This window comes from Gopherus flavomarginatus, chromosome 2 (genome assembly GCF_025201925.1).
Source record: "Gopherus flavomarginatus isolate rGopFla2 chromosome 2, rGopFla2.mat.asm, whole genome shotgun sequence".
NCBI classification, from domain to species: domain Eukaryota; kingdom Metazoa; phylum Chordata; order Testudines; family Testudinidae; genus Gopherus; species Gopherus flavomarginatus.
In genome coordinates this window covers 238,839,998-238,854,097 of record NC_066618.1, presented here as the reverse complement: position 1 = coordinate 238,854,097, position 14,100 = coordinate 238,839,998, and the positions used below count along the sequence as shown (strand labels likewise).

General features: G+C 39.4%; 1 protein-coding gene across 5 annotated transcripts in view; it reads left to right on the top strand.

Annotated features, from left to right (window-relative positions):
- ARFGEF1 (ADP ribosylation factor guanine nucleotide exchange factor 1) overlaps positions 1–14,100 on the top strand; it is a 185,738-nt gene that overhangs the window by 151,311 nt on the left and 20,327 nt on the right. For all 5 annotated transcript variants that reach the window (XM_050940493.1, XM_050940496.1, XM_050940494.1 and 2 more), the window contains 5 exons: positions 335–465; positions 2,802–2,931; positions 4,816–4,951; positions 5,038–5,176; positions 9,825–9,897. In XM_050940493.1, the coding sequence (XP_050796450.1) occupies positions 335–465; positions 2,802–2,931; positions 4,816–4,951; positions 5,038–5,176; positions 9,825–9,897 (609 nt within the window). The remainder of the gene's footprint in view (positions 1–334; positions 466–2,801; positions 2,932–4,815; positions 4,952–5,037; positions 5,177–9,824; positions 9,898–14,100) is intronic.

Here is a 14,100-nt window from a genome sequence, read left to right as displayed (position 1 = left end):
GATCATCCAGGTGTTTCTTGCAAAATTTGTTTTTCATACCTTTTATAAGAATAATTTTAAAAAATGTTTAGTTTACCTTGACCACAATATATCTCCTAAGGTAGATTTTATTGCCATATTTTGTGGTATCATTTATAAACCTTAATACCAAATTGTAAAATACTGAATATAATTTTTCTAATATAATATCCATAACGGTACTTAAATTGTGCTTTATATAATACATTTACTCTAATATTATCTTAGTACTTCTACTGTCCACCAAAATAGTAAGTTTATAACTTGTAAATGATACTATGCTTCTGCTACATTAATCCTGTATTTGCTTCTCAAGGCTTTCAAGGAATACACAAGTGATGATATGAATGTAGCTCCTGAAGACAGGGTGTGGGTGAGAGGATGGTTCCCAATTCTCTTTGAGTTATCCTGTATCATCAATAGATGCAAATTAGATGTAAGAACCAGGTAACAATCAGTATTCGTAATTTAAAATTTCAAGTGGTTTGTTTTTCTTGTTTATGAGCCTTTAAAAAATTTTTAAAACAGGTGGAGGTAATTGTCTGTTGGCAAACATAACTGATCTGACTAAAATTGGTAACTTACATATTGGATTTAATTGCCATCACTTTGGGAGGATAGGCAAGTGCTATAAATACATTTTAAACATGCTGAAACATTAATTTTAAAACAATCTTTTGTTTTTTCTGTGAAGAAACTTTTGACTTAAGTTAGCTTTGTTACTTAAGTTGATGAAGATCCATTGAACATGGATACATGCTTTTAGAAATATCATACAACAAGTGAAATACTTGACGTTATGATATGGGCTTCTCTTGTATGTCTGTTTCTCTCTTAAAGTCTGTGATAGTCAAACCCAGTGCTGTTTTTAGTGCCTGTTCAGTAAAAGTAAAACAGTAACTTTCCCTCCTTATGATAGAGGTTGTAAATTAGTCAGAATCATTCAGTTTTAATTTTGACACAGTAGGCCAACTGTGTAAACAACCAGTATGCCCTAAACTCTTGTTAAAATAGGAAATTAGGTTAATATGTCTTCCAAATATGTTTTTTCCCCTGGCAGTTTTACACACTATTTTGTTGTTGTTAAACAAATGTGAACAAATAGTGTAATAACCAGATTTAATATTTATAGAAAATTATGACAAAATCCTATAGGATTCCTTTCTGGTTTCTGTTGAATACTTGAATTTGCATTTTTTCTTTGAGTATTTGCAAATTATGTTCAAGCCAGAGCAGATATTGTAATAGAGTCTGCAAATTAGTAATTGATTGCAGAAAGAGATTGAAAGGGAGAAGTTATACAGTACTTTCCCACACTATTCTATTACTATTACTATTCTGTAATGTGTGTTTTTTTTTTATTGAAAATTTTAATGATGTATATGAAATGTTTGGATTTCCTTTTTCATAAAGGAAGTGTGTTTACAGTGTGTCAAATAATGAGATAGAAAAGTAAACTATATTTTAGATTTTTGAGGTTAATTCTTCAATGTCACTAACAGGAAACAACTCAGATTCAAATGTATCAAAAAGTACATTAGAATTCCAGTAACTGTAACAAACAACTTATACAAATGTATTTGGCAATTTATAATTCTATATACCTGTGATAAAGACTGGGAAGGAAAACTGTAAAGCCAAATTTAGGCACAGCCCTAAAAATCAAGAAATGTTGAAAGAGATACATGTATGTTTACTTGCAGGGCTCATTATTGGGATACATTTAATTTTAATGTTTAATTTTTAATGTTCAGAATGTAAAATAGATGAAAGGAAGAGGGTTTGTAAATGAGTTGCTGCTGCTTGCAGCTAAAAGATGACCTGCACAGGAAGATGGAACTGTATGCAATGTATTGCTTCCTTCTAATGTATAAACACCTGGTATTTAAAATAAAGTACGCTTGTTTTTACATTTTAAAGTATCAGAAATGTGAAGGCTTCTTTTCATATTTGTGCTGTATGACTTGTTGGAGGTCAAAGACGTTGACTGGAAATATTCCCAGCCCTTAATTAAAAGGGTGAGAGGTGGTGAATCTTTACTAGATACTTTCTTCTTAACTGTTTCTGGAATATTTTTACATTAAATGTGTTACTAGAAAAGTTTTAAAAAATCTTAATAAAAATAACTTCCTCTCTCTATTAGATTTCATATGCATGGTGTCTCATGTCACAATATTCCCAGTTCTCTAGACATATCCTTAGTCTACCTGGGGGGGCGGGGGGAAATGAGACCTGAATTTTTGAGACCTGAAAATAAGTAGAATCTTTTAAAAACTCTTGTCTGTTCTTACAGAGAATCAAAAAGGGCACAATCCAATTTTTTCCCTTTTACAAATCACCTTGAATATTTCCTAGGTTCAGCCAGCATTTGGAAAAGCTCACTTTTTTTAAAAGAAAATATACACTGATTTACCTTGTGGGTATCTCCATTCATGATATTTTACTGTAAATTCTGACAAGTTACACAAAATTATAAAGAGTTTATTCAGGTGAAATTTGTGCCCTCAGTTTTCTATCCCTTGAAATTCAACTTAAAAATCCTATTCAGTTTGAAGTACTCATGAATGCTTGCTTTATTTTCCAGGTGCCACTTCAATTTCTAAAAATATATTTTTTTAACCCGTTGGCTTTACCACTCATTTTTTTTTTTAAATAAAAACAATGTATAGAATGTGTTTCATGCAGGTTTTGAATATTATCATTAGTGTAGCAGTGCCACATCTGTGGCATATAGTGTTTCTTTTTATGGTTTCTCATACTAGTGTGGTTTTTTGTAATTGCAGGGGCTTAACAGTAATGTTTGAAATAATGAAAACATATGGCCATACTTATGAAAAACACTGGTGGCAGGATTTGTTTAGGATTGTCTTCAGGATATTTGACAATATGAAACTGCCAGAACAGCAGACAGAGGTAAACAAAACAAAAAAAAAAAAAAAAAAAAAAGGGGACGGGGAGAGAGGTTGAGGGGGAGAGATTTTCATAAGATTCACAGCTAGGGGGAATAAATGTTCCTCACACATAAAGCCACACCCATATGTCTTGTGAATCAGAATTTTTCACTTGCTGCAAGAACTATCTTAATTAATTGTATTACTGTTCTGTTGAACGTACTCAGGATCTTTCTTCTTATTTGTATTGTCAACCCCATCTGTATAGTGAAGGATGATAATTCCATGTACTAGGTTATAATAGTTCCTTATTTTGCATGTTGGAAGAATGGTTTAGGAATTGGTAATTGCAGGAAGAAAGATCAGACACAAGGGATATGGTTGAACTAGGCAGCAAATTTATTAACTGATGTCATCTGGGAACTATCCGTCAGTAACCCGTTCAGTGCAAGTCATCCTTCCTTTCATAATCTGCTCACCTGGTGGAGGGTATCTGTCACATGTTTCCAACCCATTTCTGGGATCTCACTGCACAGCATGCATATGAAGTTTATAAGGGGCTGGGGAAAAGAGGTTGACACCTCTCTGTACCAGACTTCAGGAGTTCCTATCCCATTCCTAGTTTCATTAGGGCAAACCTTCCTCTAGCTTCCAATTCCTGTTATCAGGGAACCAGACTCCCTATCGAATGAGTATCTGCACTGGACACCTGCCAAGTTGCAACTTCTAACCTACCTACTACGTCCCTGAGCTGCTGTAGGAAACGCAAAAAACTCTTCCTATGCTGGCCATTCTGGCAGTGAGAATAAAATTTCTTCCCCAGTTTTGAAAAGGCAACTCATTCAACATCCACAGCAGTTTCAAAACAACATGTCCTCCCCAAGCCCCAGGTGTGGGAGCTGTTGTTCTGGGCTGGGAGTGTGGGTTGCCCTCTCCTTTGGTGCATGGGAACCAATAAGCTTCCAGTGCAACCCTCAAAGCAGCCAGTCAGCTAGGATGCTGCCCCCAGCAGTAATCAGACCTTTCAGATCCATGAGAAAGCTGAGCTCCCGTGAGCAGGATAAAATGGAAAGATCCTGAAAGAAACCACAGAGCCCTCTTCTCCCTGGAGACCCAGACAATATCCCTCCCCCACACCTCTGAGGTAGTGAGGGGTGCCGCTTGCTTTTAAAAGCATTAAAGAAAGATCATTTAAGTTCTGGTAATTTAGCGATTGCTTATTTCATACATTTCAGCTGTGCCATATATTTTTTTTGTCCTAAAGTAGCAGATATAATAGGTGATAAATATGGTCAAGATATCAACTACTTTTGGAAAATATGTAGAGTTGATTTGTGAAAGGCCAGATTTTCTTTGTCAAATATTAAGATATAGAAAAGTTAGCTAATAGTGAGTGAGACTAAATTGATATTAGCATTCATCAATGATTTACATAGTCTTTACATTGCTCTCAAATAGTAGCAAAAAGAAAGGGAGTTACTGTATGCTACAGTTGTTGTTATATCAGGTACTCTTCACATTTACATTACTTAATTTCTCCTTGGGATCAGATTTTCATACTTTCTTCGTTTATGCTTTTTAATGCTATCAATGGGTTAGTGAAACTGATGCTCTTAACCTCACAGTAAGCAGGGTAAAAGTGGAGGGACTGATTTTAGAGCACCCTATCCTCCATATCCATGCAGCATTACATGTCGTTGTGGATAGTAGTTGCAATTTAGTTTAGGGATAGCAGTAGAGATTAAAAATAGAAATTAGGAAAGAGGTGCAGATGGAACACGTACCCAATAGCTCCCCCACAGATGAACAGGAATTGCCTACAAGTTAAAATAAGACTTTCATGCATTCTTAATAAGATACATTTGAAACTTTACAATAGTACACACCTTGCTATTTTTTCTCCTAGAAAGCTGAATGGATGACAACTACTTGCAATCATGCACTTTATGCAATATGTGATGTATTCACCCAGTATTTAGAAGTACTTAGTGATGTCCTTTTGGATGATATATTTGCACAGCTGTACTGGTGTGTGCAGCAAGGTAAGACTGTACCAAGTTGTATTAGACAATGCTAACATTTTATCCTGTTGAGTGCAAACAAACAAATGCACTATTTTCTGTTCCAGACAATGAACAGCTAGCACGATCTGGTACCAACTGTTTGGAGAATGTCGTCATTCTAAATGGTGAAAAGTTTACCCTAGAAATCTGGGATAAAACGTGCAACTGCATGCTGGATATCTTCAAAACCACAATCCCCCATGCGTAAGAAAATTCCTCTTTTTACTGTAAAATTTGTATTCGCTATTCGTTTTAGAAGATAATTTGGATAAGGGCTCCATGGTTTGAAATCAATTTCATTTTCTCTGGGTGACCAAAAAGTTGGGATGTTTATATTTAATGTTTTTAATATTTTTTTTGCTTATTTGTCAACAGAAGACTAAAAATAAATGGTCTTTTAGAACAGGAAATTGATTCAGAATAACAAGGGTATTCAGTGTACCTTTTCTACATATTGTAAATGTTAATCAACTGTTTTTTAAAAAACCTTTGAAATATAACATGGGAGGCTTTTTAACAGGAATTATTGAGGTCTAATCAAATTCTTAAAATTACAGCTTCACTGATGAAGAATTGTATCTCCTGGTTTTATTCGCTTCTTCTCTTAGTCTTATTTATTGGTCAGTGGGCCTTTCAGTTTTTTAAGTACACATGAAATAATCTAACAGGAGTTTTGCTATAAAATATGCCAAGTGAGATGTATTTGAGTAAGCTTCTTAATTTGTCAGGGAAGCCATATAGTTGGTTCATCATCTTCACACTTGCCCAATTTTAATCTGTTTACTTAAAAACACCCTATCAAAGCATCAGATTGTGTCTGGTGGTGAAATGATGTGGATATCTGCTTGCTGAAGGCTGGAACGAAGCTACCACCGTGTTTTTTGTTGGTGTGACCGAGTGTGACATTTGAACCCATGTCGCCAGATGTGAAAAGCCAAACACACTAACCCATTGTGTCAGCTACCGTGTACATTTTTAATATGAACTTGTGCTAGCAGAACGTGTTAAGTCTTCATTTTCACCAAAGTACAAGCCCCTTCACCGTTCTGTGCATTCATACAATCAGACATTGGCAGCTCCATAACAATTTCTGTTGTGGACATCTTACGGGGGTTCTTTTGCATTGTCTACTAAGCACCTGCTTTTAAGACGTGCATAATGCTTCACACTTTCCCTTTTGCTGACATTTATGGTATTTTGCTTCTCAGGCTGGACCCATTTTCCACGAATGTTGTGATTTTTCTATCACATTTTCCATATGTTTGTTCTCTTTTTCCTGTGTGTCTTCTGTCAGAGTTTCCTCAGGTTTTCATTTTGTTTCTTCTTGAGCTTTATAGATTGAAATTTTTGTATTATCACAAGCATCCCTCTGGTCTCATTTATAGTCTGTGGGAGATATGCAGTCTTCCCAGTGAAACATCATCTGTTTTATCAGTGTTTTCACATACAGTCTTCTGATCAGTATGTCATCTGCCTCATCCTCCAGGGCATATGAGGACATTTACTTGGTACCCATCACTGTTACTGACAACCCTGATGCAACATGAAACTGCCCAAAATGACCTGTTCATTTTAGCCATGTCTTCTCAGCAAAATTTAAGACTTTCTAGAAGGGTTAGTGGAAATACTGACTCCATTTCCCTCAAAAATGAACTTCTCTTTGCATACTCCTTGTTTTCATCCTGTTTTTCTGCTGTTTCTGTTCCCTTAAACTATTTTTTTTTCCTCCCTCCATGCCTGTGTCTTCCATCCTCTTCCAATGGGAGCTGGGCCTTTGTGCTAAAGCTCTCTTGTGATCTGCAGTGCAGTTTCTCTGTAGAGTCTCCTCTTCATGGAGTTCATATTATTGTCCTATCTTTTTGTCTCTCTCCTCTTTGGGCTGGGGCTTTTCCTGCCCTCACAGCTGTACAAAGAACCTCAGCGCTCTCCTCTTTCTATTCTACAGTGCAGCCCTGACAACACAGTTTGTTCTGAATGCTGCTCCAGTGCTTGGGGATGAGGAACACAACCCCTCCTTGCTCTGAGTAACTTCACGTACTCTTTCTTCCTTTCTCCTTGTTCCGACACTGTTCGTTGAAGTGCAGGCAGAAGCAAAGAGCGCAGAGGAATATATGGTTGCATCAAGGACAAGGGCTTTATTACTAGTAGTGTGGAAGTGGTTAGTTAATAAATTAGCATTTATTCCAGGTGTCATGATTTCAGTATTAACTCTAGGTGCCTTCCAGCATACGAACTGGCTGCATTTGACCCAATGCCTTAAAATAAGGGTATGACTAAAATGCAAGTGAAGGTGTTGTTGCAACTCAGGCAGGTACCTTTTAATCTTGCTAGCTCAACTAAAACTAGCAGTGAAGAAGCCCACCCAGGCCCTTTGAGTACATAGTCATGTTGCTAGTCGGCACTGAAGTTGTGCTGCTGTAATTTCACTGCTAGTTTTAGCCATGTTAGCTGGATTAGAGCTAGGGAGAGTATGCCTACCCAAGCTACAGTTATGTCTTGGATTCAGTCGAAACGTACCCTAAGACCCTGTATTCTGTTGTTAACCCTTGAACCAGCCGGCACTTTACCTCACACTATTTTTAATATTGGCAACTCAGTAAACCTGTTTTTATATGTTGTATTTTATATCCCTCTAAGTGTGAGAAACATTGTGATTGCTTCAAAAGTTGTTCAGTACGCGAGATTTCATACATAGTACTGGAATCTGCCAGTGCTGCCAGGCTCTCTTTGTCTATGTCTGTATTTGGAGCTGTGCGTGATATTCCCAGCTAGGCTAGACATACTCACGCTAGCTCTCATCGAGCTGCTTTGCTAAAAATAGTAGTGTGGCCACTCTAACATGGGCAGTTGCAAGCAGTGGCACAGGCTAGTCCATCTGAGTACAAACCTGTCCAGAGTCTGGACATGGATGTATGGTGGCTAGTCCATGTTGCTGCTTGCCGGTGCCAATGCTACTGTGTCTACATTACTCTTTTTGTATGCTAGCTCAATGAGCGCTTGTGAGAGACTGTCTGCTCGAGCTGGGAATCCCACTGCTGGCTCCAAGTATACATGTACTCTTTGTTTTCAAAAGTGATTAAACAATCCTGAAATAATACTTGTCTTTCTTTGAGAAACTCTTTCTTTGCTGAGGTAACTAAAATAATTACTTATCACTTTTGTGAAGAATCATGTGGGTAGCCAGGTAAAATTGGTGTCCTGGCATGCTTGCAAAGTCATTGAGTTATTAATTCTTCAATATCTCAATTGCTTTTGCAGAAATCCATTGCCCTACCTTTGCTCCTGTACTTATGCAACATGATGACACTAGAAAAATCCTGCCGTGAGCCCCACCAGGCATGTGCACACACTTCTAAGTATGTCACAGGCATCAGAGTCTGGTGCCCTGGATGGAAGTCATCTTTGTTACAAATCAGAAGAAATAATACAATCTGTACAATTTATAATGTTGTTTTAGCTGAAGCCATACCCTCAGGTGTGCCAAAGCAGAGTCTGGCATAGCTGAGATTGATAGAGGCAAAATTGCCCCTCCTCTTATCCTGGTACTGGCCAGGAGCTGGGAACTAGCTCCTGGCAAAAATTGGAACAGTCTAACTATGGCACGGGTGCCAAAGGTGGCACGCGAGCTGATTTTCAATGGCATTCACACTGCCTGGGTCCTGGTCACTGGTCCAGGGGGCTCTGCATTTTATTTAATTTTAAACGAAGCTTCTTAAACATTTTAAAAACCTTATTTACTTTACATACAACAATAGTTTAGTTATATATTATAGACTTATAGAAAGAGACCTTCTAAGAATGTTAAAATGTATTACTGGCATGCAAAACCTTAAATTAGAGTGAATGAATGAAGACTCAGCACACCACTTCTGAAAAGTTGCCGACCCCTGGTCTAACTTCTGCAGGCACTTAATAGCTCCCTAAGTCCATTATGCCAGTGAAAATTGTTAGAGTGCAGCATGCTCTGGGCCCATTCTTTCCCACCTCCTTTCACAGGTAATGATGATGACTGGGTAGCATAAAACCAACTACATTGGCTTTAGCCATCTCTATTCCAGAAGGATTCCCAGCTACCCCTTTGTGACAACTTTCTGCCTGCTTTGTGTTGCCTGAAGACTTGTTTGTGACTGGGACTTTTGAGATCTGGGTTCAATTCCAAGCTCTTCCATAGACTTCTTGTCCATTCTAGTCTTGTCAAATCAATCATTGAATCTCTCTGGATTTTAGTTCCAATTCTATTAAATAAGAAATGTTAGTATCCGCTTTTCCCACCCTTTATCTGTCTTGCCTATTTAGGTAGTAATGCTCTCTGAAGACCTTACAATGTGCATGTACAGCACTGCCACCATGGGGCCCTGATCTCAGTTAGGAAATCCAGGCACTGCAGTAATACAGATAACTCACAAGGGTATTCTTCAGTGTTTGCAAAGTGATTTGGCATCTTAAGGTGGAAGTTAAGGAAGTGCAAAGTATTACTGTCGCTTCTGCTCTGTATCGGTTATAACGTTTACAAATAACACCAGAGGTTTTTTTCTTTTTAAAGCTAAGAACTAAAGTAGCTATAGTTGGAAAAGTGTGAAGTAAACATTTTTGCTTTTATTTCTTGCGTATAATGGAAGCAAATTATATTTCAAAAACAGTATATAAATTATAGATTTCTGGAAGTATCAATTAACAGAGTATATTTTTGCCTCCATTTTTTGTTCATTTTTCATGCCTTTTATCAATTTAATTTCTAACAATACTAGACACAGGGCGACCATTGCATATGAATGTGTGTCTTGTATGTAAGTATCTAAATATGTGATTTGTGTTTCAAAACTGCCGAGTGTGTGCTCTTTGTGTTTTCAAGGCTGTTGACTTGGCGACCGACAGGTGGAGAGGCTGGACCTGTATCACCATCTGCTGTGAAAGAGAAACAACTGGTATGTTTTGTAAAATGAGTTTTAATTTTTTTTTAAAGCTTTCACGGGTTTGCCTTGAATATACATTGTTGTTTGGAACAATTAAAATTTGCTTAGTTTAGATCCAAATTTTGGTGTGGTTTGGTTAGAAATGCTTTTCTAGATAATGTACTTTAAAAAAAATTCAGTTGTCAAGAAAGTGTTTTTTCAGTCTGTTTATTCAGTGCTCATACATTGTGTTGTGCAGAAGTAGGCAACCTATATTCCAGTACGTGTGCATGTTCCTGATAACCTGCATATATAGTGGTGTCCAGGCTCCTTGGACAATAACATTGTTTTGATTTAATTTAAGTGAGTAAATTTATCTTTTTAGCTAGGCTAACACAATAAAATCAATCACAGGAATCATTGCACTTCAGTGATTTTTTTTTTTTTTTTTAGGGTTTCTCTCAGATTGTTTCATAATAAGAATATAAACTTTCATAGCCTTGATGGTATAAACTGACATGCTGTTGTTTCTTTGGATTTGCATATTTATGTGACAAGGGCTTGAGTCCCGTTGATTTCAGTGGAACAGCTCATGCTTTTTAAATGAAGCACATGGGTAAATCTTCATAGAATGTGGGGGGCCTAGGTCTCTGCATGAGTGAAAAGGTCCATCTATCTGGATGCCATTGCAGGATCAAGGTCCAGAACAGTAACACTAAGGCCTGGTCTACATTACTCGTTTATACCAAATTTAGCAGCATTAAACCGATTTAACCCTGCACCTGTCCACACAACGAAGCCCTTTATATCGATATAAAGGGCTCTTAAAACCAATTTCTGTACTCCTCCCCGACGAGGGGAGTAGCACTGAAATTGGTATTGCCATGTCGGATCAGGGTTAGTGTGGCCGCAATTCGACGGTATTGGCCTCCGGGCGGTATCCCACAGTACACCATAGTGACCGCTCTGGAAAGCGATCTAAACTCGGATGCACTGGTGAGGTAGACAGGAAAAGCCCCGCGAACTTTTGAATTTCATTTCCTGTTTGCCCAGCGTGGAGCGCTGATCAGCACGGCTGGCGATGCAGTCCCAAATCCAAAAAGAGCTCCAGCATGGACCGTATGGGAGATACTGGATCTGATCGCTGTATGGGGAGACAAATCTGTTCTATCAGAGCTCCGTTCCAGAAGACAAAATGCCAAAGTATTTGAAAAAATCTCCAGGCTATGATAGACAGAGGCCACAGCAGGGACTCAGCACAGTGCTGTGTGACAAGTGTAATGGAAAGCCAAAGAATCAAATGGACACTCGTGGAGGGAGGGAGGGGAGGACCGAGGACTCGAGCTATCCCACAGTTCTGCAGACTCCGAAAAGCACTTGCGTTCTTGGCTGAGCTCCCAGTGCCTAAAGGGTCAAAAACATTGTCGCCAGTGGTTCAGGGAATATGTCGTCTATTTACCCCCCCTTGTCTCCTTCAAAGAAAAGGGAAAAAAATAGTTTCTCGCCTCTTTTCAATGTCACCGTATGTCTACTAGATGCTGCTGGTAGACGGGGTGCTGCAGCGCTAAACAGCAACATCCTCTCCCCTCCCCTCCCCTGTGGCAGAGGGTACGGTACAATATGACTGATAGCCGTCCTCGTCATCATCCTGTGAGTGCTCTTGGCTGGCCTCGGTGAGGTCAGCCAGGGGCGCTTGGGCGCAAAAATGGGAATGACTCCTGGTCCTTCCCGTCTTTAAGCTTTGTGTCCTGGAGATTCAGTGCTGGCAGATGGTGCAATAGGGCTGGTAACCATCCTCATCATAGCAGCTGGAGGCTGAGCTCCTCTCCCCCCACTTTCATGTCTAATGGAGAGTCTGGACTATCATAGCAGCGGGAGGCTGCCTCCCCTCATTTTATCTCACTAAAAAGTCAGTATTTCTTATTCCTGCATTCTTTATTACTTCATCACACAAATGGGGGGATAACTGCCACAGTAGCCCAGGAGGGGTGTGGGAGGAGGAAAGCAACGAGTGGGGTTGTTGCAGAGGCACCTCCTAGAATGGCATGCAGCTCCTCATTTCTGTGGGATATCTGGGGCTCTGACCCAGAGCGGCTGTGCTCTCTGGTTCTCTGGTAGACTTGCCCCATATTCTAGGGAGGACTGACTCTATTTTTAGACAAAACATAAAGAAGGCAATGACCTGGGAAGTCATTCCCATTTTTGTCCATGCGCCCCCGGCTGACCTCAGCACCCATGACAGCAGCAGACGGTGCAATAGGGCTGGTAACTGTCTCTGCTACCTTGCAAAGGCAAATGAATGCTTCTGTGTAGCACTGCAGTACCGCATCTGTCAGCAGCATCCAGTACACATATGGTGACAGTGAAAAAAGGCTAAACGCGCTCCATGGTTGCCATGCTATGGCGTCTGCCAGGGCAATCCAGGGGAAAAAGGGTGCGAAATGATTGTCTGCTGTTGCTTTCACGGAAGGATTGAGTGATGACATTTATCCAGAATCACCCGCGACACTGTTTTTGCTCCGTCATGCATTGTGATCTCAACCCAGAATTCCAATGGGCAGGGGAGACTGTGGGAACGATGGGATAGCTACGGGATAGCTACCCACAGTGCAACGCTCCAGAAATCGACGCTAGCCTCGATACATGGACGCACACCGCTGAATTAATGTGCTTAGTGTGGCCACGTGCACTCGACTTTATACAGTCTGTTTTAAAAAAACGGTTTCTATAAAATCTGACTAATCCCATAGTGTAGACATACCCTAAGATGTGAACTTCCTCCATTTCTCTTCATGGAGTCTAGTTATGGCAAAACACAAATGTGAACAGTTTCATTTCTAGTTGTATTAGACCTCTAGCCAATACTCTCATTCAGTGTTATTAGATGTACTTGCCACATCCTGATGTGTGTGAAGTGCTTTGAACATGAAAAGCACTATATAAAATGATAGGGTCCATGTGCTCCCCCAATCTGTCCGGGAAGCCTAAGGAGCGGGGCGGGGCGGCCGGCTATCCAGGGCCAACCGAGGCTCCGCGGCACTGCCGTATCGCTACGTTTGAAATTATTAGAAATAAAGCTGAAAGTTGTAAAATATGTAAATTAATTGAATATTGCACTGGATAGTCCTTGATCATTTGAATAAACTAAAAAGCTGCTGTTGTCCTTTTTAAGTGTCACAGTGATGTTTTATAAAAAGCCCAGTGTCTCAGGCTTTGTCTTCATTGCAAAAAATAACATGTGTTTATGTCAAGTTAGCTATCTGAATGTAAAACATGTATCTTTTTCAGTGAGGACGTAGCCTTAGATCCTGTGGTATGGTTTGCAGGGGTCTGTGGATTTTCATGATCAATCAGCAGTTAAGTTTACTCGATTTTTTTAAAATAAAGCTGATTCACAGTTTTCCTGTGAGGTAGGTAGAAAGTCTTTATACTCATGTTTTCAGATGCATAATCTGAGAGACAGTCATTGTGACTTGCCCAGTTTCGTGCAGTGAGCGAGGCATCAGCAAAAACTGGAAATGAAATCCAGAAGTTCTGACTCCCATTCCTCCATAACCAGTAGAGCACTTTGCCTCCCTTTATTTTGTATCCAAATGGCCCTCTTGTCTTAGATTGTTCCTTAAAATGTTTTGAGTGCAGCTGTCAGGGCCGGCTCCAGCGTTTTTGCCGCCCCAAGTGGTGGGGGGAAAAAAAGCCTTCAGTCTTCGGTAGCAATTCGGCAGCAGGTCCTTCCCTCCGAGAGGGACTGAGGGACCCGCTGACAAAGAGCCAGACATGCCGCCCCTTTCCATTGGCCGCCCCAACCACCTGCTTGCTGGGCTGATGCCTGGAGCCAGCCCTGGTAACAGTGCTGGGTATTATACGCAATAGTATAAAATCAAACATGCATTCATATAAAATGAGGAGAAGAGTTGTCCACTGTTTGATGAATACCCAATTCTGGTTACTATTATTGGTGTGCTGTAATTGTTTGTAAATGTCGTATACTTAGATTTAAATCATCATAGTCTCAAATTGCATTTATTGGACAAGAAACACTGGAAATATTTGCTTATTGAAAGGAATAATAATCACACATCTATATAATCTACTTCAGCAGTTAATGATAGAATATTCATATTTCTAAATTAAATTACATAATTTAATATTTCTACCTCTTCCCATGAGTACTTAAAAATGAAAGGCAGGGAGTAGTCTAAGGGTACGTCTATACTACAGGGTAATTTTGAATTAACT